The 26,488-nt window shown below is 37.8% G+C and overlaps 1 protein-coding gene across 3 annotated transcripts in view; it reads left to right on the top strand.

Annotated features, from left to right (window-relative positions):
- Nucleotides 1–113: 113 nt before the first annotated feature.
- The window catches only part of NVL (nuclear VCP like), a 46,389-nt gene continuing 20,014 nt past the window's right edge, over nt 114–26,488 (top strand). For all 3 annotated transcript variants that reach the window (XR_011337051.1, XR_011337050.1, XM_069852722.1), the window contains exons 1-18: nt 114–201; nt 2,218–2,291; nt 3,278–3,330; nt 3,422–3,521; nt 4,442–4,496; nt 4,976–5,242; nt 6,845–6,971; nt 7,261–7,337; nt 7,614–7,748; nt 9,332–9,433; nt 11,303–11,420; nt 11,897–12,041; nt 13,086–13,356; nt 15,619–15,837; nt 16,469–16,573; nt 17,352–17,414; nt 18,758–18,877; nt 21,118–21,217. Coding sequence is in view for 1 of the 3 variants with exons in the window: in XM_069852722.1 (XP_069708823.1) it covers nt 145–201; nt 2,218–2,291; nt 3,278–3,330; nt 3,422–3,521; nt 4,442–4,496; nt 4,976–5,242; nt 6,845–6,971; nt 7,261–7,337; nt 7,614–7,748; nt 9,332–9,433; nt 11,303–11,420; nt 11,897–12,041; nt 13,086–13,356; nt 15,619–15,837; nt 16,469–16,573; nt 17,352–17,414; nt 18,758–18,877; nt 21,118–21,217 (2,188 nt within the window). In the remaining 2 variants the exon portion in view is untranslated. The remainder of the gene's footprint in view (nt 202–2,217; nt 2,292–3,277; nt 3,331–3,421; nt 3,522–4,441; nt 4,497–4,975; nt 5,243–6,844; nt 6,972–7,260; nt 7,338–7,613; nt 7,749–9,331; nt 9,434–11,302; nt 11,421–11,896; nt 12,042–13,085; nt 13,357–15,618; nt 15,838–16,468; nt 16,574–17,351; nt 17,415–18,757; nt 18,878–21,117; nt 21,218–26,488) is intronic.

Raw genomic sequence — 26,488 nt, 5'->3', positions numbered from 1 at the left:
TGGCACGGTGGGGGCGCCCCCGAGCCGCCTGCGCGCGTTGCCCGCCCGGGCGCCGCCGGCCGTCCCGCGCAGGCAGAGCGCCGGGCAGCCCGCACCGACGGGGGGACCTCGGCCGGGGCGCCTGGGCCGGGGCGCGCGGCCGCCATGCGGAGCCGGCAGGGGCGCTTCGTGGACCCGCGGCTGAAGCAGCGCGTGAAGCAGGTACCGCCCGGGCAGCGGCGCGGGCGAACACCCTCTCTTCCTAGTCTTCCCTCCCTCTTTCTCTCTTTCCTTCTCCCTTTCTCTGTTCCTTCCTCCTCTCTTCTTCTCTTTTTCTCCTTCTGTACCTTCCTCCCTTCCTCTCCTTCCCTTTTTATCCCTTTTGAAACAAAGAAACTTACGCTCAACAGTTTCATTTACCCATTAAGGCAGGTACTCTTTTTTCAGCGCTGGAGAAGACTCGGGATTTGTCCTTAGAGTGCTTCTGCCGAGCAGTGATTTCACAGAAAATTTATACACAGAATTTTTTTCAAATTCATACCTTTCCCCAAAATGACAGTTATGTTTGTTCTCGGAACCTCATTGCATATCCAGGGGGAATGAAATCAGATCAGCTCAGAGTCGTTAAGGTGTGGCCATATCTGAGTGGTCAATCTTAACGACTCCGGGGACAAGAAGATAAGGGTTGTTGTAGTTATGTTAGTTGTTAATCTTGTTTCTAACACATCACAGTTGATGTTCCATCCCACCATTTATAAATCACCATTTCACTCTCCCTCTATTTCTCTTCACCTCTCTCACTCTCTTTCCTTTTCTGTCTCCCTCTCTCCCCCTCTGTTTCTCCCTCACTTCTTTCTCTCTCCCTCTCTCCTTTTGTTCCTCTCTCCTTTTGTTCCTCTCTCCTTTTGTTCCTCTCTCCTTTTGTTCCTCTCTCCTTTTGTTCCTCTCTCCTTTTGTTCCTCTCTCCTTTTGTTCCTCTCTCCTTTTGTTCCTCTCTCCTTTTGTTCCTCTCTCCTTCTGTTCCTCTCTCCCTCTCCCCTTCTGTTTCCCTCCCTCCCTATTCCTCCTTTTCTATCCCTCTCTCCCTTCTCCTTCCCTTTCTCTTCTTCTGTTCCTTCCTCCCTTCCTCTCTTTCCTCCTCTATTCCTTCTTTATTTTTCCCTGTTTCTCCCCTTCCCTCTTCCCCTCCTTCTCTTCTTTCTTTCTCCTTCTGTTTCTCTCTCCTTCCCTCCCTCTCTCTCCTGTTTCTCTTCCTCTCTCCCTATCTGTCACTTTTTTATCTCCCTTCCCCTCCCTCTCTCCCCCATCTCTCCCTCCCTTCCTCCCTTCTTCTCTCCCCCTCTCTTCCCCCTCTCTTCCCGCCATTCCCCCTCTGGCCCCCCTCCCTTCTCCCTTTCTATTTCTCCCTCTCCTTCTGCTCCTCCCTTCACCTGCCTCTCGCCCTCTCAATTACTGTCTCTCTCCCCCTCTCTCGCCCTCAGTAGCTATCTATGAGTAATATGAATTTAAAAATAATTTTGTATTTGTTTTTAAGCAATTGGATTGTTTGGAATCAAATTATTAATTAAAAGAGTTTTTTTTAAATTCTCATTGCTGTCACATTTGTGATACCATACCTGTTAGGGGGAGATTCTCTGTTTCCTTTTTTAAGAAAGCATTTACCATTACAGTTGATTTGGAGAGTGGGGAAAGGAAGCAAATGGAGATCAGTTATACCTGCAATGTAGTACATTTTCTCATTCATTCATAATTTGTGCTTTGAAAATGGGTTGGTCTATACTATTCTTTGAAACAACTTGCAAAGATAAAAGTTCTTTTCATGACATTACCCATATTGATGTAGATTGTCTTATTTTTAAGGTGGGAGGTATAAACCAGAAGGAGGTTAACTGAAAGAAACTGAAAATTTTAGAAGCAGTGATAATAAAGTGGCATATGGATTAGAATGTAATTTTTATTACTAAATAGAAACAAGGGAGTTGCACCAGCCCAAGCCAAAAGCACCAGAAGACCCCATGCTCCTTTTCCCTGGAAAATGTACCAGCCAGTTAGCCTTGTCTTCACAAACAGTTCATTAGGAAATACTGTCTAGTGTGTTCCAAGGCAGTTCAAAACTGTTTCTGATTTTCATTTTGACTTCTAGGAAGGGTACAGTTTGAAATGGGCATATTTGAACTCACTATTCTGATGAAATTATTGACAACAATTTTATTTGCTGCTCAAAATTCTTCATTTCAGTATCTTGCAAGTAGTAAATGTGGTCAGTATGTTGACATTGGAATTCTAGCATCTGATTTGCAGAAAACATACAGGTGAGCAAAGATTTGTATTCTTGCATTCTGCATTCGACAAATTGAATATATTGTCTTGTTATTTTGCATTTGTGTATTTTAAATCAAAATATTAATTTTCTTTTTGTTAACTTCAGTTGTTCAGGTTGATTTCCACTCCAGTGCTTTCCTCTGCTACTGTGTCTAATAACATATATTTCATTAATGCATTGGCAGCATTGCAAGATCCAGTTGCAGTTTAGGTTTTGTGTGTGAGGGAAAATAACACTTCAGTGCAGGCAGATGTGGGAGATAAAGGATTCAATAAGACATTAAATCTTGCTCAGTTGCTCAGCAGGACAATCAGTCTTGCCACATTACTTTTAGGATGTTACACTTTTCTAGGTGGGGAGCAAGGTTGTATTTAAGCAGATCATTGATCCGTGCAGGGGTTAATAGAGGTGGAGAAGTATATTCATTTGAGTTTGCATTTCTATTATATTTATTTGTGTCTTCTCAGAGATAGGGAGCCAAAACCCTTGCTTAGGATGCTTAGGGGGGTTGTTTTGATTTTCCTCTGTCAGCTAAGGCAAATAAAATATACCTGCAGTAAGTGAAGATAAAATTTTGATGATTTTTGTTTGCATTTGAGGATGCTCATTTGATGTGATTTTCTCATAGTGACTGTTATTAATTATCATAGTTATTCCTCACTGGACTGTTCTTTCTAGACCGTAGTTGTGTGTCCATGTGTTCTTGTTTGAATTAAAATTAAAAAATCAGTAGACTTGTGAAATAGTCCAGTGTGCTCATTTGTACATTGCTGCTTCTCTGTATCTACAGTTAAGAAGGACCTTGATAATTTTTACTGAACATCCCTTTAGGGACCAGTATCTTTTAGTAGGTTAGTTTCATTCCAGGGATTAAACTTTCCAGGCTTAAGAAAAAACAATCAGATTTTCACAAAGTTGGGTTTTGTAAGAACTTGTGTTGGTGTAACGTGTCTAGGGGGCTTGTTTGTTTTTCAGTGCAGAATATGGACGAAGAAAAAGAAATGCTTTTAGAATACAAGTTGAAAAAGGTACTTCTGTTACTATTATGTCCAAGACACCAAATTATCTGATTATGCTTTGGCTGTTTTCTTAACACATTTTAAACTATTTTTATTTCAGTGTTTGGAATAATCAGTAATGAAAAAGAAGAAGAGGATTTAGCAGTTTTAGAGGCTGAACATGTGGCAAAAAGAGCAAGACAACAAGACAAAAATGAGGAGTGAGAAGAATTTTTCCGTTATATTACTTTTAATAATGACATTAGTGTTTAACATTTTTAAGTTTTCTGTATTCATATCATATAATTCTAGTAGTTAAAAGGTTACAGATTAGCCTTGATTTAGATAGCCTTGACTTTCTGTAGGCTTGTCTTCATCAGAAGTTGCCTGTGGTTAATAGAAGCATTTATTTTTTTACTGCAGAAAAACAGGTACTAAAGTCAATCATGATTTCTTTGTTATGGGAAGATGTAGCCTTGAATTAGTGGATATCCTTGGGGCTTCCTAGGTAGATTTCCACATAAGGCCTCAGTCGTTATGTGTTTCACTTCCTTTGTTTTGTTTTATTCTTAATCTTTCCTGGTGTGAGAGTTATTAGCTGGATTTGAGAGGTAAGGCTACCAGACTGGCTGTTCAGATCTGAGTATTCACCATGGAGTATGAAACTGGAAATAAGATTTCCCAACTCCTCACGCTGTGCAGAGTCTTACAGACCCTTCTACTTTCTCTAGCCTGTGATGGATATTAAGGGTCTTGTGGGAAATTAGGACATTGTTGTCAGAAGGACTAGTCTAGTTCAGCATTGATTTGCTACCAGTTCCCTTGTGCCAGCATTGGTGATTGTGTGATCTCTTGGTGAACTGAATCAGATTGATGTGACATTGCATGTTTTTTCGGACTGCCTTTCAGCCAGGTTGCCGCATTGATTCAACTCATCACAATCTTGGAAAGGATGCATTTTTTAACTCTTCATATTAATAAATTTTGAACGTGCTAGTCAGGAGTTTTTCCCACTCTTAGGCTACAGATCATGATTGTGGGGAACCATGTTGAGGAAATTGCATTTGTTCTGTTTTGTGGGTGTTGCAGTTGCAGTTCTGCTCTGATACATTGATAGTTTTTGTCTTCTTTCTGTGTAAAGGACTGAAGGAAGTGCCACAGATGTCTCTGATGATGATGACTATCCAGAAGATCTAGTAAGTTGTGGTTTAATATGATTGTTTGTATTTGCATAACACCTGATTCTGTGCTGTGAAATTGCAATGCGCTTAGAGAATTTAAAAATGGAGGTGAAATCTTGCCAGAGTTGGCAATTTCAGTCAAGAATTTGTAGAGCTAAAAGGAGGCTGTTTTCTAAGAAAAAGAAAAAGCTTGTTGTGGGGAATCACTTTTGATGAAAGCACATGGGAGGCCCAAAAGAGTTGGCTGTCAAATGAATGAAATGATTGAAGGAACTGACACATCTGACTGTTACGTACAAAGGCTGTTGCCTTTTCAGCTAGATGTGGTTTTGTATACAGTCGTTTGATTTGCAGAGGAGTGGGTTGAAAGATGCAGGACTACTTTCTCCAGCAAGGATGCTAACTGAAGTTTATGAAAGTTTTTATTGGTCTCTTAATATAAATAATTTAAGTTATAACTTGGATGTTTTCTTTAAACACGCGTGAATCTGCAGTCTACAAATCACATGAACAGTTCCCTGCTGAGCTTATACAAAAAAGGAAATGCCAATTCTGTTGCAACCACTCCAAAAAATGACCCAATGGAAACCCCCTGTCCTGTGCAAACAGCTCCTCAAACAAGCACTGTCTCACCAGAGGCACAAGTTGGAACACGAATCTCTGACAGGGGCTGGTTCATTGATAAAGCCCCATGTGGAAAAGACTTTTTCATTGACCTTTCTGAGGATGGAGAAGGAGAAGAGAAGAAACTGATTTCTGAGGTACTGCATTTTACAAACTCAATGTGATTTAAGTAGCAAATATGAATATAATTTCCTGTGTAATTTGAAGGGCTATTTTGGTCGATACTAAGACCAGAAGGATTGTTTGCCTTTCTGAATTTTTAAAATATATCACTTTTATCACAAATACACATGCTGTGTTTAAAGGTGATGAACATGTTAAATAGACAAGGACTGGCTTAAGCCCCTGTTTTTGGCTTTGTTTCTGAAGAAAGGGCTTAGCCCATTTTTCTGCTGTGTCAGAAGTGATTTTTGAACCTTCTGGTTCATTTCAGGCATGTTTGTATGGGAAGTAATTAGTCACAAGATTAGGAATTTCCCTCACAGTTTTTTAGGAACATGTAGTTCTCGGTATTAGGGAGATACCCAGGTTAGTGCCCACATTGAGAGAAAGATAAGTGGAACTTAGCTGGTATTTATTCCACTTGCCAGGGACCAGCCTAATCAGTCAGGAAGGAGGTGGCTTGTTGTGGTCACAGCATGTTGTCTCCTTTAGCCAGCAATCTTAGTGATCCTGGGCAAAGCTGAAGTTTTTTGGATGGACAAGAGTTGGGGAAGTTGAAAGGAAATATCATTGATTAGTAAAGCAGTTAAAAATAGTTTCTACTCATCATCCACACTTATTGCTCACTTTGTGACACTACCTCTTTTTTTTTTCTTATTTAGAAAAAAATAACTTTGTTCAGCTATTGAAAACTTCCCACTTATGTATGTGAGATAACGTTTGCGTTGTTTGGCTGGCCAGATGTTTTGGCAGGATGCTCTTTTTTTTATGTAAAGGAAGACATTTTACATCTACCTTTCTGATTAGACAAAATCTTAGGCAGATTTGACAAAGTATCCCATTATTCTAGTAGTGTTGTGTTCTCTATATAAGAGAAATTGAATAAAAAAGAGATCTTGAAGTTGTAAAATGTTTCCAATACTGTACTGTAAAAAAAAAAATCCCAAAAGCTAACTTTCATTGAACTTCTTCTTTCATTTCTCCTGTAATATTTTCTTACAGCTGCTAATAGGTTACTAGTAATACAAATTGTTTCTGTTGGAGTAAATACATAGATACAGTTTTATTCATTCCCAAAGTGGGTTGCTGAGGGAAGTTGTGGCTGCTGCATCCCTGGAGGTATTCAAGGCCAGGTTCGATGGGGCCTTGGGCAGCCTGATCTAGTGGGAGGTGTCCCTTCCCACGGCAGGGGGGGTTGGCACTGGATGATCTTTAAGGTCCCTTCTAACCCAAACTATTCTATGATTCTATGCTCTACGGTGTATACAAGTAACTGGGGTCTGATTTTGGTTAGTGGCTTGGGATTTTTGGTGGAGGCATTGTTTGGCCTTTTTTGCTTGTAAGTATGTACTTCTAGCAAAAACGTGACCAGTGTAATTAATCCTTTAGAAAAAGGCAGATCCTAAAGAAACAAAAATTCTCCAAAAAGAAAAGGCTAAATTCCTGCCTTGCTTGTTTTCCTATAATGTGAGTAAGCTAGGCATCATAGAAATTTGCACATTTTGTTCTTTTTTAACTCTTTGCAGAAATTCACTGGCATGGAAGGTTTTGTATGTATAATTCTGGTTTTGTTCTAGAAATCAAGAGAATTTTCTGTCTTGGAGAGTGAAAGAAAGAAGACAAAGCATAAGAGAGCAAAAAGAAAAAAAGAAGAATTTCCAGATGTAGATGGAGAAATTGCTTCTGTCTTACTTAAAGAGAAAGGTGAGAAGTTATTTTGGCATGCAACTCCAAAGAAAGAGATGATCTGTGACCATGGAATCCATTACCAGAGAAGTGTTTTCTGAGATGCAGAGGTGTAACCTCAAGCATTTTGTTAAGAAAATTAACCTTAATGTTATACTAAAAAAATATTCCAGTCCTGCATCTTCTGTCAAAAAGTAACATTATTCCATGAACTTGGCTAATTGTTTAGGCTGAGTTCTTTCTTGTTCAATCTTACCAACTATTATTATGCCATGGCTAAATTTGCATGACTTTTCCTCCTTAACAGTTAGAAGTCAGCAACCAGAGCTTTACCGTCCTTCAGTGAAGTTTGAGGATGTAGGAGGCAACGATGAAACTTTAAAGGTTAGTAAAATTATGATTTGCGGGATACAGAATGCACTGCATAAAATGTTGCATAAAAATTGACCAAGAAGAAATCTGACAGAGTTCATCTGCCTGGCACTGACAATAGCTGCTTGAGCCAATAGCAACAAAGTTTTGAGTTCTTAACTTCCTGAAAGCAGCCACTGAAATTATACTAATAAACAGAACCTGCTTTATTTTGCTTTGTTTATAATATTAGCAATCTTTAACACTAATTTCTGCAATTTATATTGAGGTCTCTCCTGTTCTTATCAGGAAATATGCAAGATGCTCATCCATGTCCGTCATCCTGAAGTTTATAGGCACTTAGGTGTGGTACCACCTCGTGGTTTTCTTTTACATGGACCACCAGGATGCGGAAAGACGCTACTTGCGCAAGCAATTGCTGGGGTGAGATGGCTTTAATTTTAATTTCTTCTTTTTTTGAATTACATTTAGAGGGGAAAAAAAATCCTCCTTGGTAATAGACTCAATCTTTTCCTGCTTCTCTTTTCTCTCCTTTGTATCTTAGTCTAAACTGTATTCGTCATTACTTCCTTCTTTTAAAATCCATCTGAATCTGTACTTGATAGAACCTCATGTATAAAGAGAGAACATAGTAACAGGGTGTTATGTTTGACTTAATTGTTTGAGACATTCCCAGGACAGAAATATAAGCATGGACATAGAGAAAGCTATAAACGGAAGATACATACGGTTGAATTTACCAGAGTGTTTTGCTTCAAGTCTAGACCCAACCTTACCATCTTTAATGAGTCATTACAGTGATTCTATTGGGTCACCTCTGTTAAACAGTGATTACCGAATTCCAAAACTGGATGTTGCCTTGCCTCTGTCAAACTCATTATTTCATAGCATATGACATTATTGGTGTTAATAGTTTGGTGTGTGGTCAGGCTGCTGTACTACTATGTGCCCGTTTTGGATATAAATCATGGGGCTTTTTAGGGCTATTTGGTGGTAATCATGGACATTTCTTTTTCTTTAATACAGTTGTTCTTTAAATGTCACAGATTAGATTTAGACACGTGTTAATTATGAACTTTTGTAGTGCAGATTTTATCTTTGAAAGAAAATACTAATGTTTATTCCTTAAATGTTGGTTATATCTTTCTGGCATTGTTTTGAATGTTTTAATAGAAAAGTTTGGGGGTTTGGTTTTTAGTACCATACTGTAAAACGGTACCCATTGACTGACTCGGTGATATTTAATGCTTCAGTGCATATTTGTGTCCTGGAAGGGTACTAAATTTGGGAAAAGTGTAAAATTTTCAGTCTTGAGATAAATTTCATGATTACTTCTTAAATAATTTTTCTTAAATAAGACATTTTCAGTAGTGCTATTTAAGGCAAATTATCTCTTTCAAGCCCCAAAGAGTACCTCTTGTGGCTGTGATTTATATGAATTAGGATTTTTTTAATATGTAGTTCCTAGAGCTTGAAATAAGCTGCAACTACCTGTAGTGCTACTGTGCTACAGTCTATCAAAGTTACAATTTTATTTATTTATTTTTCATAGCAGAAAACTTTGAGTGTGGGCTTTACCTTATTGTACAGTCCTGCTCAGATATTTCTGGAGCAAGTCTAACGGAACCAAACCCGGTGAGGGATCTCTTTCACACTAATAAACAGTGCTTTATTGCAGGTGCCAGTAGACAGTGTTCTCAAGAAGGGAGCCCAAACATGAAATGCAATAACTGTGTTGAGAAGGACTGGGATGGTGACGAAAGTCCAAAGTCATTCTCTAACTGAATTAGAGAAACCTGGCTTTTGTATTCATTTCTGTTCGCTTGAACTCAGACTCATTTTAAATTGGAGGATGCTACTCATCATTTTAATAGCTCTTTTAAGTTTTAGTCTTGATTATGTAATATTTGTTGTAAAAGATGTTGCATTGGGAGATGTGTATCTTCTAGGACAGCCAACGTTTCTAACCTTTGGATGGATCTTACAACATTCCTTTTCTATTTCAGGAGCTTGCGCTCCCAATGCTGAAAGTGGCAGCAACGGAGATGGTGTCTGGTGTGTCAGGGGAATCTGAGCAGAAACTGAGAGAATTGTTTGAGCAGGCTGTGGTGAGATGCCCATTGGAAATAACGCTGTCAATTTTTTGTCCTTTTCTTTGTAGAGATTCATACTTTGTTGCTGTGCTTTGAATTTGAGTGAATGTTAGTGATTGAAATATTTATACTGCTGTGCACAAGTCATAGTGTCTCCCCTTCTGTGGTCAGAATTTCATTGTGCTGAGTGTCATGCTGTCATAAAGCAAAAGATTACTGTTCTGAAGTCTTGACAAAACATAGTTCACTGTATCAATGTAAAGGGAGCAACATAAATTATTTACCTGTTTGGAACTACTTGGCTTGATTTATAAAAATAAAAAACATATTAGAGCAGTTTAATGGGCTTTTTGTTAACAAGGGTGGGGGTTGCTGGTTTTGCATGGAATTTGAGTGAATGCAAGGGATTTAAGACTTTCGGTTTTAGGTATAACGTAAGAAATTTGTGACAAATATCGTAAAAGTCAAGTTACAAATCTTGCTGTGGTGCAACTTTCAGACTTAGTAAGAAGGAAAGAGATATTTTAATTTGAACAAATGAAGATTTTTCTTTTTTTTTAGTATGTGGCTAATGCTTTGTCTTGTGAGGACATTTTTCTGTTCCTGACCTCAAAGAATGTTCTGGTTTTCCAGCTTTATTCTGTTCTTCAACTCCCCTCAACAACTGCGTATGGCTGTGCAGCGTATGTGCCTGTATAAAAGGATGCTATACAGGGCAAAAGGATTGATGGTGCTGCTCTTACAACTATTATGTTTCTGGTTCATACTACATTTTAGTTTTTAGAAAGCCTGGATAAGATGTTATCTAGAATAAAATCAAACAATTGCACAGAGTTTTCAGAAATTACGTATCTTTTTATGTGTAGTTAAAAAAGGTATTGCATAAAGTCTGTTTAAAAATTAATTCTGTTCCCTTTCTTGCAAACCTTTGCATTCACTTAAGTGGCTAGTACCAAGTTGGTGTGTGTGGGATTAAAAAGGACATAGTTCTACTGTACCTTATGCGTGTACTGTAGAATCTTTATATCTTAGTTGTACTTTTTTCCTGTATCAGATAGAGGAAAAGTGAATGACAGCTAGATGGTGCAGATGCTGCCTGATAACACAGAATGAGTGGGTTTTAAAATACTATTTTTCTCATATGGGACTTTTCCTGACGTGCTTACCTTAGATATTTCTTTTATTTTCCTTCTTCTCCTTTTCCTTCCTGAAATGTTCTAGTGTTTTCCTTAAATATTCATTTGCACTACTAGTGCTTTTTGCGGATATTAATCATCTTATGTCAGTTAAACACTACTTGTCTCTTAGTTACACTATTTATTATTTTATATTTATGTTGGTTTTCTATGAACACAGAATTTTATGACTCTATAGGAGTTACTCATTTCTACTCTTTGAACGTTGTCAGGCATGTTGTAATCTGAAAGACGAGAGATCTTTTTTCATGATCGCCACTGCTCTTTTTGTTTGTCTCTTTGTGTCAGTGATACTAGCTCTTGAAATTCCACAGCTCTGCTGTCACTAACAAAACAAACAAATGAAAAATACCGGAGCTTTCTTGTCTGTTTTTCTTCTTGGAATAGAACAAGTAACCAGTTACAATGGAATATTTATGGAAAATATAAAAGCAACATATGGGGACATTTAAATTTTAGACAGTATATACAGTCACAGCATAATTATTTCATAGCCTCAGTTCAGCACAGTTTCATGGTCTGGCAGCAATCCAGGTAGTCAGTAAGAACAGCAAAATTGCTCCAGGACAGGTTGATTTTGCAGCAGACTTACAGTAGTAAATATAAAAAAAATCTGAAAAAATTCTTCCTCTCTTGTAATACACTCTGTCATCGTGATTTTGTACTGATTCATATTTCTTGTTCCTAGTCCAGTGCACCATGTGTCCTTTTCATTGATGAGATTGATGCAATCACCCCAAAAAGAGAAGTTGCATCGAAGGATATGGAGCGGAGAATTGTTGCTCAGTTCCTAACTTGTATGGATGGTCAGTTTTGGCATCATCTGTACTAAGCTAAACTTTGTAATTATCAGGTTCACTGTCTACTTTCTTTCAGTAGTAACTTGTGGTTACTTTAGTGATGATACTGGTAATAATTTTTCACATTTTGACACAGTTTACCCTCGGGGTGGATTGGAAGATTCTAATGATGTAGTAGCATCCCCATAAATTTATTTTCACGGTGGTCCATGCAGTATTATATAAGCCTATCTGTTGTATAAACAGATACAATGCGAAAATGTGACAAATGTCACTTGAACTGCTTATTTTTGGTTGATTATGCAAAACACCAGTTCTAGGTGGTAGAAATAAGATGAACAGCAATTTAGTATGGCTGTTGGTTAGTTTGTCTCTACTGCTCTGAGTATTATTCTGAGCTGCAGAAACTGAATCACAGCAGATATCAGAACGAAGTTGAGACAGTGCGTATGTGTACTAACTTCCTTCCTTCCTTCCTTTAGACTTGAACAACTTGAATGCCGCTACCCAGGTCCTTGTTATCGGAGCAACTAACAGGCCTGACTCACTGGACCCTGCACTGAGACGAGCTGGGAGATTTGATCGAGAAATTTGTTTAGGGATCCCAGATGAAGCAGCAAGAGAAAAGTATGTTTTATAAAATTTAAGCTTCTTTTTGATTAATTAATAAGTAAGGAAATAATGTGTAAGTTAACATAAAAATTAAGGAAAAGTACTTTATTATGTTTATTCCTGTTTGTGCCTGTACCTGCCTGTAGATCAGCACACACTGAATGAAAAGTGCAGAAGGCATTAAGTGTGCATCTACTCTTTGTATTGGCAGCTGTGTCTACATTTTGGGATGGCTTCCTTTCCTGTGTGCAAATCTGCTTTTACTATTACGTTAATGGGTTTTTAAGTGCTTTAACAGCATAGATGATTGGATTAAATGTATCTTCTTTGTTGTTCAGGAAGTTAACATTCTGTCTTTGGTGCTCTCTGTAATTATTAAATCAATAAATTCCCATTAAAAAAAAAAGTGTGAAGCATAGCACTTCACTGACAGTTACGTAGAGCTGTTTTGTATTACTGATTGCATAGGTAGGTATAAGTTCAGCTTCTGAATGAGGATGAAGTAACACACGAGGTGTACACATAAACTGTGTGTTGCTTATTGGAAATTTTACTGACGCAGGAAATAAATTATGTTCCAGCGACTATGGTAGAGGAAAGGTGCTCAAGATTAAAAGAGAGAGCTCCTCTCACAGTCCGATTTGATTTGCACCTTGTAGAATGGTTTGTTGTGGATGTTCTTCAATTAATAAATAAAAGTGGGATGGAACAGATAATGCAGACTAAGGTTGTTAGTAACATGAGGTTAACTATATGAGTGAACAACATTTGCACGTCTCTGGTAAGCTCTGAGATCTACTCTGTCAATTTTGAATCATAAATTCAGTGACTCACATTGCCTGGTTGATGCTGGTGGTTTTAATTTTAAGAACATAATATAGTTTTGTGTGTGTCAGTGTTGTTTACTTCCTAGTTGAGTGAAAACTGTTCCCACTGCACCACTTCAGTTACCATAAACCAAAAGAGACCTTAAATTAATGTTGTTTGGTTTCATATGAAATAAAAAAAAGCCATAGCTTTATCTTTCTTTTGTTGTACCTTTTCTCCCTCCTTGACTAGAATTCTTCGGACTTTGTGTCGAAAACTTAAGCTCCCAGAATCCTTTGAATTTCATCATTTAGCACGGCTGACTCCAGGTTACGTAGGTGCTGATCTGATGGCACTTTGTCGTGAGGCAGCTATGTGCACAGTGAACAGGATCCTGATAAAATCTGAGAGGCAGAAAAGGAAATACATACATGCTGGAGGAAACACAGCTGAGGAAAGCATGGGAGTAGGGACACATGTCCTGGTGGGAGAGGATACCAAACAACTAGAACTTCCTCCGGAGGTATTTGTTCCTTGAAGCATGTACTTCTTAGCTATTAAGAAATGAGCCATTTTGTAGTTATGATAGTAATTGCTCATAAATCTTTAAACATCTATGGCTAACATAATATTAAATTTAGAAATGTCAGCTCCTAAACCAACCTCTAATGACTATATAGTGGGTCTGAATAAGTGGCTTCCAAAACCCATAACTTCTAAAAATCATGTTAATGTTTTATACGATATGTCTTTTTTCCCTTGTGTTTTTCATTGTTGTTTTTTATGTAGTGTTGCGTTGTTTTCTGGCAGACCGGAGGTTATAATAGTGGCTATATCTCTCTTCAAAAGCGTATTGATTGTAAGAGAATCATAAGAATATCAGACTTACAGTGAGTTTTTACCAAGCTGCTTGCAGTACACTCAGTAAAATATCTATTATGGTGCCTGGGGCTCTTCCCTGACCCTGGTATGGCTACAGTTAACCAAAATCTAGAAGTATTTTATGGAATCTGCATTTTCCCTCCATCTATGTGATTACTTGCAGTAAATCACATGTGGTGTCTAGTACCTATGGCTGGTTTGAGGAAGAGGTATCTATCCAGTAGAGAAGCTGGGTTAGCAGTATGACTTGAGCTGCAGAGAAAGTATCTGTTAAGGTGCAGTACAGCTCAAACTCTGTTGCAGAAAATAGCATTTCCAATGCCAGCATTATTCTGTGGCCCAACTAACATGCTGTGATCAGTGAACCAAAATATCTTTATTCTTGGCTCTAACTCTCAGAACTTGGAGTGCATATGTGCCTTCATTATGTGTAGGCTTCCTACAGATCTGTCTGGAGAAGTAAAACAAAGTGGGTTTAATTCCACATTGTACCCATATTTGTAATTAGCAAAAACCAGTGTACAAAGCTGTAGTAAACCTTTGTCTTAGAGCAGCATAATCGTGCTGTTTACCTCCCAGTGTTTCCTGGAGTCTAATGGAGCCAAAAGAAAGTGGGGAGGGGCAGGTAGTTGCAGCTTTTATCAACATCACCATTTTCAAAGGGATTATTGAGGATGAGGAAGTCCTAATCCTAACAGAGCCATATTTTGATAGCTGGCAGGAGATTGACATAGTCTAATACAGGGTATTGCCATTAAAACTATTATACTATGTTTATAATGGAAAAATAAACATACAAAACCTTTAAAAATCATTCACACGATTAAAGTAAGCAAACCTGGTGATCTTGGCTGTTTCAGAGTTTCTCTTAATAGTGGTGTTAAGAAGAAGAAGGAGGGTTTAGAAAGAATATCAGGCACTATAAACACTTCTGTTTCTTTGTGGTGAGTTGTAGAGCTGCCTATTTGTTGCAACAAATAAGAAGTAATACTTCTCCCTCCTACTGCTGTAGGAAAAATTTGGAAACTTAACAGAATTTTTACAGGCTGGGTTTTTTTCTCCCTTCATCTTATGGTTAAAATCCTGGTATAGTTTTACTTGTCAATTTTACTTATCAGTTTTCTTTGATACAGATTTTCCATACTAGAACTGTAATGTATTTGTGCTGTGAAGGTATAAATTTCTCTGAGCAAGTATTTTCTCAGGTAGTTTCCCCAGTAACAAACTGCCTGGGGTGCTGTGGTCTGCAAGACAGGACAGTGTTGAAAAGCATTATCCTATATCTCTATTCTGTTTACCCAAAATTTATCAGGGCCTGGTTATAAAACGTGGTTTAATCAGCCTGAGGAAATGACTTGATGACATGAAATCAGATTATATTAAATAACAGTGTAAAATCTAAAAGTGTGTGTGTATTGAAAGTTTTAAAGTTTTATATGTAAGAGAATATTCTGCAAATTGCTGCAATTGTGCTGTTCAGCAGAGTCATTCACTTTTTCTTGAAAGCAATTTTTTATTAAAACCAGAATTAATACATATAATTAGTACTTATTTTGGAAATTTCAGTGTGGAAAGAACTTAATCAGTGTGGGAGAACTAGTAGGAAGAATTTGAAGACAAAATACATGTGCTAGCTTTATTTAATCTAAATTAAGATTGTAGTCTGCCAGATCTGTGCTTTCACAAATATTACATTTATGTAGTGCTTTCCTGGAACATTTTTATCATTAATGTTAATCTTTAATGTTGTCTTACTTATTTTGAGTATTGTACATAATTATTTCTTTTATAGTAATTAACATTATGGGTAAAGGAAATATTGCTTTGAAAAAGCCTTTTAAAATAGTTCTTAACATCTAATCCAGGGCATAATGTTTTTCATTCCCATTACATGTACTCTAAGGAGGAATTGCAGAGACTTTTGGATTTGCTGAAGAAGCAAGACCCTTTGCCTGAGGAGCAGCTGCAGAAGTTGTGCATTGAGATGAATGATTTTGTTGTTGCACTGCCATCAGTGCAACCCTCTGCCAAGAGAGAAGGCTTTGTCACAGTTCCTGATGTGACATGGGCAGATATTGGAGCCCTGGAGGATGTTCGGGAGGAACTGACTATGGCAATATTGGTGTGTCTTAACTTTACTTGCAAAGATTTTTTTTTGCACTTCCCCCATGCAGGAAATAAAACTATACTTGTATTTTTTAATTATTTATTTAGGGTATAATGTGCTGCCCATAGGTTCTAGCATGCTACAAACTAGAAATTTTTATCTTCACTTAAAATAGTCAGACTTCTATAATTTGCTTTCAAATTTGTTACAAGTCTGGATCATGTATTTAACATTTCACTTGCTGTATTCATGCTTTCTGTTTTCAGTATGTGCATTATTGCTGAATCTTAAGTGTTCTAAAAGTTTTGTACCAGCACCCTGAGTTATGCAGCTGCCACACAAAGAGTTGGAGGCGGCGTAGCTGGAAGGTTGGCAGTCTCACTGTGAGTCAGAGAGACACTGAACATAGCACCTTAGGTCGACAACTTAGGGAACTAAAGTCTTTGTCTCTGAATAATGATACTTCCTCCATTTTGGGATCAGTGCAAGATAGGGCGATGCTGATTGCTTATTTTAGCCTATAAAGAACTGGAATAAAGAACTTGCTTACAAATTATTTTTTCATTCAACTGTAGCCAAAATGAAAAGTTTCCTGTTAGCTCTGTTAGCTTCTTGTCACAGGTAACTGTGATAATTTCTTTTACAGGCACCTGTCCGAAACCCAGAGCAGTTTACATCTCTGGGTCTGACTACTCCAGCTGGTGTCCTGCTTGCAGGGCCTCCTGGCTGTGGCAAAACGCTGTTAGCTAAGGTAATCAATTTTCGAAATGGGCTTAAAAAATACTGGAGACTCTTCTTGAAATGGATGTTTTTGTAGGAATGGCTGAGTCTGGATAATACTGCCACAAGTTGGGCTCTTTTACAGCTTCCCATCAGAAAGTTAGATTTGGGCCTCTGTGCTGAAGTGGTTTGATTTTCTTATCATAAAGTTCCAATTTTGCTTGAATTGAGATTGAATTGAATACTGCAAAACCTGAAGGAATAAAGTTGGTTAAAAAGAAAGTAGCAAAGATGGGAAGAAACTCTACTAGATAACCACTTCTAGGGAATATTTCACTGTAACCAAATTATCTATTTAGAAATAGTCTACACTCTATTATATGTATGTATTTTTATGTGTTCTGTTTTACCTTACTGAAAATCCTTTTGTTTTCCTTCTCGAGCTTGTCAGTTCTTATGGCCTTTCCATGTAAATGCAGATATTCATGCAAGTTTATGGATTGTCACTCATCTTTGTCTCTAAATACTGGTGTAGTTGAATATCTCTTTCACTCCCACTAATTACTGAGGATTCTTCAGCTAATGTGGGGGAGTGAGGTGGCGTGTGAATCTGAAACACTGCCTCGCCTTGCTAAATTCCCTACCCCGTCTTACTTTTATTTGCATATAATTGTACTGTTTTCTGTGTTTTACAAGCAGTTGATAACTGTTCCTTCCGTTAAGTTTGTTTATCGCTCCACAGGCAGAATCTAAGAAAACATGAAAAATGTGTGGTTTATTTATATAATCTGTCATTCCTTTTTTGCAAGGCTGTGGCAAATGAGTCTGGACTGAACTTTATCTCTGTGAAAGGTCCTGAACTGCTAAATATGGTATGCATTAATCATTGTGCTTTTGTTATTTATGGAATTCTTGTCCAAAGTGTGGGGCAAGCAAAATTTCCGAGAATTACACAACTGACACTGGTGCAACTGAAGTTGTCTCATTTAACATCTGCCTAAAGTTTTTAGCAGTGAAGCTGCTCATGTGAAAAGAAAAATATTGTCTGGGTAATTGAAGTATGTATCTTGGTTTAAACTACCTGACAGATGGAGCCTTCTTGATTGAAGTGGGATTTCTAAATGGCCAGCTACATGCATCATCATTTTTATGCATATCAGGAAAAAGAGCAACAATTCAAATCTACAGTGAGAATGATTGGGGATCGGTAACTGCAAGTCAGCAGATTTCACTAAGCAAAAGAAAATTTTCAGCTTTCAAAGTTCAGAAATGTGTTTTGCCAGTCATTTAGCTTCTCAATGGAAGTTTGAAACCTTGGAAAGCAATGTGGGTTTTTTCAGTTGATCAGAGTGATTTTTAAAGATTTTAAATATTAACAGATAAAAGTGCTGTAATCTGAGTTTTTTAAGCACTTGACTTCGAAGTGGTGTAATATGAACTCAGACCCTTTTAAAGTTTAGAGAACATGTTGAACTGATCAAGGCAGCTGCAGTCCACCTCTCAGAGGACTGTGGAAGTTACCTGTTTATCAATAATGTAGAAGCTAAAACCAAAATAGTGGATTTGATTATCCTTTTCCGAAACATTTTTGTGTACTTCAAGTAGTACACAGGCAGGGAATATAACACTAAACTGATGAGCTGCCCTTCCTCCATGTTGAGTAAAGAAAAAATGTCTGGCTGTGAAAACTGTATCAAAATGTGTTTGTTTGAAAAAAAATGTCCACAACTTGGCACCCCCTGCCTCTACGATTTGCCATTCAAAGAGAAATTCTGTTTTACTTTTCAGTTCTTACCATCAATCCCCCTGTTGTCAGGCAAGTACTAGATGATCTTCAGATTTTCATTGTGTTCAGATTCCTCACTGGGTTTGTTTAGGAACAGCTGAAGAACCACGTGGTCCTTAACGAAGATTTTTTTTGTTGTTGTTAATTCTTATCAGCAGAACAATGCCAAGTTAGGTTTATTCCCCAGAAAGGAGGTGTTCTGTTAAATTCTGAGTGTACTGCAAACTGTCAAAAGTGAGCTGGCGACAACTAGTTCCCATGCTAATCTTCATCAGTGAGGAAACTGAGATAACAGACTATTATCAGAAGTAAACTGGTTAGCAGGGCACACTACTTCCTTGCAAAACATCTCATATAGTATTTAAAACCATGATTTTTTTTCCCAAGCAAAATCTTCATTGTTTTGCCATGATTTGTCATTTGTTTTAGTATGTTGGTGAAAGTGAACGGGCTGTACGTCAGGTATTCCAGCGTGCCAGGAATTCAGCCCCTTGTGTTATATTTTTTGATGAAGTTGACGCTTTGTGCCCTCGGAGGTCTGACCGTGAAGTGAGTCTCTCTTAATTTATTTATGGTGTTATTTTTTGTCTCCGTTGCAGTTTTGTGGCATTGTGCTAGCAACAGAAGTACCTTTAAGGCTCCTATGTTCAGTATGTCCCAAGAGAAACAATCTAATAGACTTTGTCACATTTAAGGAAAAATGCTGGTCAAATTTTATGAAGCTGAATCCTTTATTTATATCCATGTGTATAGGAAAAAAAGAAGTGTACATATATGTGTATAGAAGATAATACCCAGAAAATGTGTGTGTATCCACCAACTTGGCTGTGTAAAGCCATAGGAAAAGATGGAGTGTTCTTAAATGTAGTGTTTAATTTATGGCCAAATCCTGATACCTGCATGCAATTGTAATGCTTGCATGAGGTATGTGGGCAGGACCATAGTGAAATGCAGTAGCTTCAGAGCTATTCCACCCATGAAGTTTTCTCTGTCTTGATTATTTTTTTGTTCTAGATTAGGAACTACCTACACCTAGAATTAGCAACTTCTTTTGGGAGGGTTATTTTCTTAGTGCAAACTGTTAGTGTGTTGAGAGGAAAGCTGCTCTGTTTCGTATGCAGATGAAATGCATCTGGCTTGTGATACTCTACTGGTGTGTGTATGTTGATGTCTGAAAGGAAAGATACTTTTTTTCAACAGACAGGTTGAGTACAGCACTGTTCAGATACTGCCATCAATTATTTTAAACAGGAAGACTATAGTTCCAGTCTGTAGGAGACAGGAAGTTTCATCAACTGTTTCTGAGTCATACCTTGTCTTCTGAATTTGCATACTTTGCTTCCTGTGAAAGACAGCTAAGCTGAAAAGTTTGAACTTGAAGTCCTCAAGGAGGGGGAGCAAGCGTGCTTTGGCCTCACTGTATTTCACTTCTGTGGCGTCAGCAGCTTGCTGCTTAGAAACTCACTCCTGCTCTTTACAGCCTCCTTTAACCATGTAGAGGTACTCTCTAGGCAGGAGACTGGTGACTGACTCAGGCTTTAATACTGGTGACAGTCCTTGGGATTCATAACTGAAACTCAGGGATGTTTGTGCATTTTCACCATGTATTTTAATTATCCATAGGTGGATTTATATTTTTGTATGTTTAAACTAGACCAGTAATACTTAGAATAATAATCTTGAAAATCATCTCCTGTGCCTTCTCTCTTTCTGACTCCCCAACTCTGGAATGAAATTCTGATTAAGTATAGAGGTTGGTTATAGGATGTCATTAGTATGGAATTAACATTTAACTATTGAGTAGCTCAGCTACTGAAAGAATTTTTTTTTCAGAGCCTGAATATTGAGATCATAGAATAGTTTGGGTTGGAAGGGACCTTAAAGATCATCTAGTTCCAACGCCCCTGCCATGGGCAGGGACACATCCCACCAGACCAGTGGCCATCCAACCTGGCCTTGAACACCTTCAGGGATGGGGCATCCTCAACTTCCCTGGGCAGCCTGTTCCAGTGCCTCACCATCTTCATTGTGAAGAAATTCCTCCTTATGTCTGGTCTAAATCTGCCCCTCTCCAGTCTATACCCATTGCCCCTAGCCCTATCACCACAAGTCTTTGTAAACAGTCCCTCCCTAGCTTTCTTGTAGCCCCTTCAGGTACTGGAAGGTCGCTATAAAGTCTCCTTGGAGCCTTCTTTTCTCCAGACTGAACAACCTGAACTCTCTCTGCCTGTCCTCATATGGGAGGTGCTCCAGCCCTTTGGTCATCCTTGTTGCCCTCCTCTGGACCCATTCCATATCCTTATTATGTCAAGGATTCCAGAACTGGAGACAATACTCCAGATGAGGCCTCACAAGAGAGGAATAGAGGGCCAGAATCACCTCTCTCGACCTGCTGGCCACGCTTCTTTTGATGCAGCCCAGGATACGGTTGGCCTTCTGGCCTGCCAGCACACATTTCCGGCTCATATGTTTTGGCTCTTCTTGTTGGGATAGATGGAAGAATGTTTAGTATAAATACCTGTATGTACTACTTTAACAGAGTCCTTTATCTTAAGTGGGAAAGAAGAGGTTTGCAACATGTTAAAATGCATAGTTGGTGCATAGGTATCATGGATTTGGGGTGGAAACCAGCTAAGAATACGATCATAGAAATCCGGAATGCAGCTACATTGAAAGCTACATTTGCAGCTACATTTTTCTTTGAAGTATTTTTTTTTGCTTCTTTTCTTTTGAAATACTCACATTCCCACTGTTACCTCAATTTTGTTGACAAATTTCTCCTTTTAAAGTCAGGAGCCAGTGTCCGAGTAGTTAACCAGCTACTGACAGAGATGGATGGTCTGGAGAATCGTCAACAAGTGTTCATTATGGCTGCCACAAACAGGCCAGGTAAGGACCCAAAAATCAAAAACTAGAGAAATCAAGTGTCATTTGTGTCTTCTAATGAAATTGTGTTCGTATGTATTAGAATTCTATAACTAACCTTGCTCTGTACTTAAAATTACAGTCTCCTCAAATCCAAACCTTTTCTGATCAATTACTCTGTTCCACATTCTTGTGACAGTGTGCGATGAAGCAGCATCTTTAACATGTATCTTAACGAGCACCTGATACTGTTGCTGTAAAATGCTTTGAAGGACCTTTGACTTAATTGGACTTCAGTTATCTCCTTGGAACATAAAAGAACAAAGTAAAATTAAAAGATAAATTACATAATTTTTGCTGCTTACATTGATTTTCTGTTCAAAGCAACCTTAACGTTTTCTGCTTGTTTTAATTCTCTTTCCCTTGCATCTGTCTCATGTTAAATAATTTTTCTGTTTCCTTATCTTTTGCTTCCTGGCCTTCATGTTCCAAACTTTGTTCCCTCAGCCTGATTTTATTCTACTGTTTGCTCATGTTCTGTCAAGCTTTGATATTGACTGGTGTCTGTGCTCCCTTGCTGGCTCTTCAGTTTTTGTTAGCTTTTGCAATTCCTGCAGCATCTTCTTAGTTAATAAGCTAAACGCTTATATCTATTATTCAAACATCATGAGTTTTACAAACAACTTTCTGCCTTCTTCTTTTTTGTATTATGGAGCGGTCTTGTGTTTTATACATAGAAACTTGTTTTATACAAGAAACTTGTCTCTTCCTGAATTTGAACTCCATTTAGATGCTGACAGTTGGAATTTACTGTCAGTATAGAAAAGAACATATGCATGAAGATGTTGTTCTGGGTTGTGAACATTTTTCTTAATATTGCAAATGAAATTAAATACAGGGCTACTAGTCTATCTTGTTAAAACTATGCTGGTGTAGGTACTAGAATTTTCGAAAGAACCTTTGCACCTGGAGCGTATATTTGGCAAATTACTGTTGACAACAGGACACAGTTAGTTTTTTCATACATGCATGTATTAAGTAAGGACAAGATGTAGAATTCTGACGAGAAAGGGCTTAACAGGAAAAAATAGTAGTGTAGCTACTTTGGATATAAATTGGAATATGAGAAGTTTAAAGTACTTGACAGATTTTTTCAGGAAAATTTACTCCGAAATCACTGAAAACAGGCAACAATGAGGTGGGTTTGTTTTTTTTTCAATGGTCAAAAAAATCAAAGACTTCTGAGGAAAGTTTCTTGTCCTTCAAATCCTTCAAGTTTTTTGCACTGTGACACGCTATCAAGCCTTCTACATGGTGAAGTATGAGCAGTAGATGCTTAAATCTATATGTGGTTGTAGAAATTCTTTGATTTGAAGTGGTGGATTTTGCTGGTATGAGCTTGATGATTCTGATCTATCTAATCTAGCGCAGAAAAGAGAAATGCCATATAGTGCATCTCTATATAGCAGGGTGTACCAAAAGTGTTAGTACTAGTGTCATTAAGTTACTTTAGGAAAGAGAGCTCTTGCTAAATTAGTTGTGCTAGGTCCGTGCAGCATGACTTTTAGTATTTCTCATGGGCTTCATAGCTAATTGCTGATGGCAGTAGACTTGTCATTATATCTGATTAGTAGCTTGGAGTGTGAATTCCAACACTGTAGAAGTTGAGGATGCATCTAGCTTGACTTCCTGTGGGGCCAGCTCAGGAGCACCACAGGTATACAAGGGTAAATGATTTTAAGGGCAGCGTGTGTATGTGTTCTGTTTTGTGCTCATGTCTTCACTTGCAGAGGCAGCTGAGTGCAAGTAGTTTAGTACCTTTACAAGGGCCAGTTTAGACTAAATGTTGCTCAGATGTTAATTTCAATATACGAATAGTTGTGTGTGGCAGGTTTGTCCCAGTTCCCAGTTTAGCTGGGTTTAGATTTACCCTGATTCAGTACTTGCTTATGGGTCTCATTTCCATGTACATATGAGATAAGACATCCCTGCAGTTGTTAATCCATCCCTTTATAAGCCTTACAATGGATGCAGTTTTACCATTAGGTTGGTATAAAGCACCTCTGTAATGGTTTGGGGACTTGGGCGTGGGGAGGGTTCCGTTTATAAAGTCACTGTTGCCTTGTTCAGCTGCAGTAGGAGATGTGCTCCTTTACTGTACTTGAATAATTAAAAGTTACAAAGCTTTCCTGAGTAATGAGGGTTGAACTTATGTTTGAGAGAAGCCGGAAAATTTGTAAGGCATGAGTTCAGTGATGAAATCCCAGCCAGTGACATTGAAAAAAGTGAATTTTAGCTAAAAATGCTAAATGTTAAGAAAATGCAAGGCAGGGATAACAAATGTAACCATCAAATTGAAGTATATAAATTGAAAATTCTGTAAATGGAAACAAATTGTTTCTTGATAAAGGAGTTGTTTTGACAACATGATAGAATAGTTCTTTTCTGAACAGCAAAGCTTGGAACGTCCAACTTTTCCTAGAGGAGGTAATTATCTATGCAGTTTGGATAGGGTGGATCTTTAGGATGAGAGGGAATGGCCTCAAGTTGTGCCAGGGCAAGATCTCAGCTTTTTTAATCCATGTTAATTTCATTTAATGGGAGAGAAAATAGATTTTCAAGATGCTTTTTTAGAGTTGTTGCTTGCATCGTAGCTTTTATAGTTGATTGCTGTTACTGTTCATGACTGTTGGTGTATGTTGTCAGCATTGTAGTCTCAGAGAACATTGTGCCAAACATCTTCCATGGTTCTTGTAGTTGCTGGCTCAGTCAGTTTTGGCATCAAGGTATGTTCCTGGCATAGTTATTCCAGTGAGGTGTTAGCACCTGTGAACAGGTATTATTTTGAATAGTGATGTTTTGCATATCCCATGGCTGAAGGCTACTAATTTTTTTACAGCCTTTAAGGACTTTGAGCACTCTTAATTCCCATTTCACCAAAAGGGGCACTATAGATTGGTTCCTTTTTTTTATCATATACAGTCTGCAAGTGGTAATTCTTACTCTGGCAGTGCTGAAGTGCCTTTGGTCTGTCCTTAAAAGAAGGGTATTTGGATGGTTTTTATTCAGTGACTCTCAAAGTCCTTTCTAGATCTTTCTTGAATACTGCTAAATTAGCAAGGATGCAGTATTCCCAAATCAATCTCTTTCCACCTAAATGCAGAACCAATAACAAACTTTGTCTGAAGAGGATTAAATTTGTAAAGCACTCAATGTTATTAAAAAGAGAGAGAGAGAAAAAAAAACGGGCTGAAATGTCAACGTCCTGTTAGAAACTTTATGGGTCAGAAAATTATATTCTTTTTCAGCTTAATTCCTTCCCTATATCAGAGATTAAATACTTTCAAAACCATCAAGTGCTACTGTTAATTAAGGCCTGCAATCTCCCACAATTTTCTGGTTACCAGTGAGTTTCAGTATTGGATACTGCTGCTTTCTGCTCTTTTCTTACTTTCTCAGGCTTTGAATGTTAATAAACTCTTGAGAGAAATGCTGATCAAGATACCAACAGCATTTACTATGGGTCTAGGGAACTGTATGTAACCTGAGGAAACAGACAAGAAATCAATGAAACGCTAGAAGCTGATTGTGATTGAAGCTTGACTTTATTGCGGTGATGTCTTTGCTTTTATTCATGATCATTTTCTCTACCTTTTTAAAATTAATTCTTGCAGATTTGCACTTTTACTGTAAACTTGGAGCATGGTCCTATTTTCAGTGAGTTCTGTTTTTCTTTAGCAAGTTTATGTTAGTTTTCGAGAGCTATTCACCTGAACCACATGTTTTGAAGCAGTAAAAATAATCTTCAGTCTCTGACAATAGTTACAGTTTTGGTTTTGGTTTTTCAATTGTTATGTTTATCCCTGTTTATACATGTTGCTGAATTAAAGGCTAGATAAGATCTAAGAAAAGCACTTAATATGTGAGGCATGGAACAATTTATTTCATGATAGTTCTAATTCACCCAAATTATATTTCAGCATTTCACCAGCCCTTGAATGTTGCATATCTTTCACAGTAACTTTACTGGAGTTTGTTGTTTATGTGGGAACAAAGTTGTTAACTGCAGTGTTTATCTGAAGTCTCAGGAAAACTTTTAGAGCTTCTGAGCATTCTAGAACATCACAAACTTGATGCCCTAGATCTTTTATTCTTCAAATATAATTTTAAAAGCTGTAGTCAGTATAGGAGAAGTTTTATGGACTCGGCACAATAATCATTGTTGCTGGTATGCGCTGAACTTTCATAAATATCGACTCTTGTACATTTGAGATAAGACATGAATAATCAACTGGAAACGAGTGTGAGACTAATAGGTTTTTAATATAGGACAATAAGATGTCACATTATAGGGGTTATTGCAAAGGTACTTTCAATATAATTTAATGAAGAGAAGTTTGCAGTAGTTTGGAGAGCGGTGTAGCAGACTGAGCTATGAGATGATTCTCTAGAGGATGGTGCCTGTTTCAACCTTTACAAAGCAAGGAATGGATGCACTCTACATGTCTTCTTATGTAATTTTGGCAGATTTATTTGGAAAATGGTACTGCTGTCTTCTAACAGCATAGTCAACACTATTGACTACATAGAAAACCAGGATGAAAATCATTAACTAGCCATTTCTCTTAATAGAAGTATAGTCTGTCTGAGACGGCTGCTTCGAAAAGAAGTGCATGTGTCATCAAGTTTCTGTGTTTCACTTTCAAACTTAAGAAATAGTCATAGGCTTTGAAAGAGGTTTCTATAACTACCTTAATCTCATTAAAATGTTAAATATACCTAAAATTACTTGATTAGTTTAGAAGTAATAGAGAGCATTATGATTTATCAGGATGGAATACTTTGAAATTCTTAAAAGGGGAGAATGACTCAGTTCTTTACGCAGATAAGAAGTGCATCTAATGAGTAAGTTTGACAAATGAGTAAATACTAATTTTCTGTGTTATGTGACTTGAATTTTCAAGAACTTCAGGCCCATGTCTGAACGAGCAGGGAAAAGTGAATTGACTTGTAAGGAGATGGGGACTTCAGATCTGCGTTTTAAACTTTGGTGTGGTTTTCTCATTGTAAACCTCCATAACTCAATGAGTTACCCTAATAAGTTCACAATCACTAAACCAATGAGTTGTGGTAACTCCTCGAATGCAGGCAGTGTAATAATTCACATGCGAATAGATGAATGCATCTTTTGACCATGTTGCTCACTTCGTGTGAGCCATGTTCTCAGAATGCAAAATGGAAACAGTATTTTCCATATCAGGCTTAATATTTATGAAGAGCTTTTCAAACTTCAGA

Source organism: Phaenicophaeus curvirostris, chromosome 2 (assembly GCF_032191515.1).
Source record: "Phaenicophaeus curvirostris isolate KB17595 chromosome 2, BPBGC_Pcur_1.0, whole genome shotgun sequence".
Lineage (NCBI taxonomy): Eukaryota > Metazoa > Chordata > Aves > Cuculiformes > Cuculidae > Phaenicophaeus > Phaenicophaeus curvirostris.
This window is presented reverse-complemented; position numbering and strand designations above follow the sequence as displayed.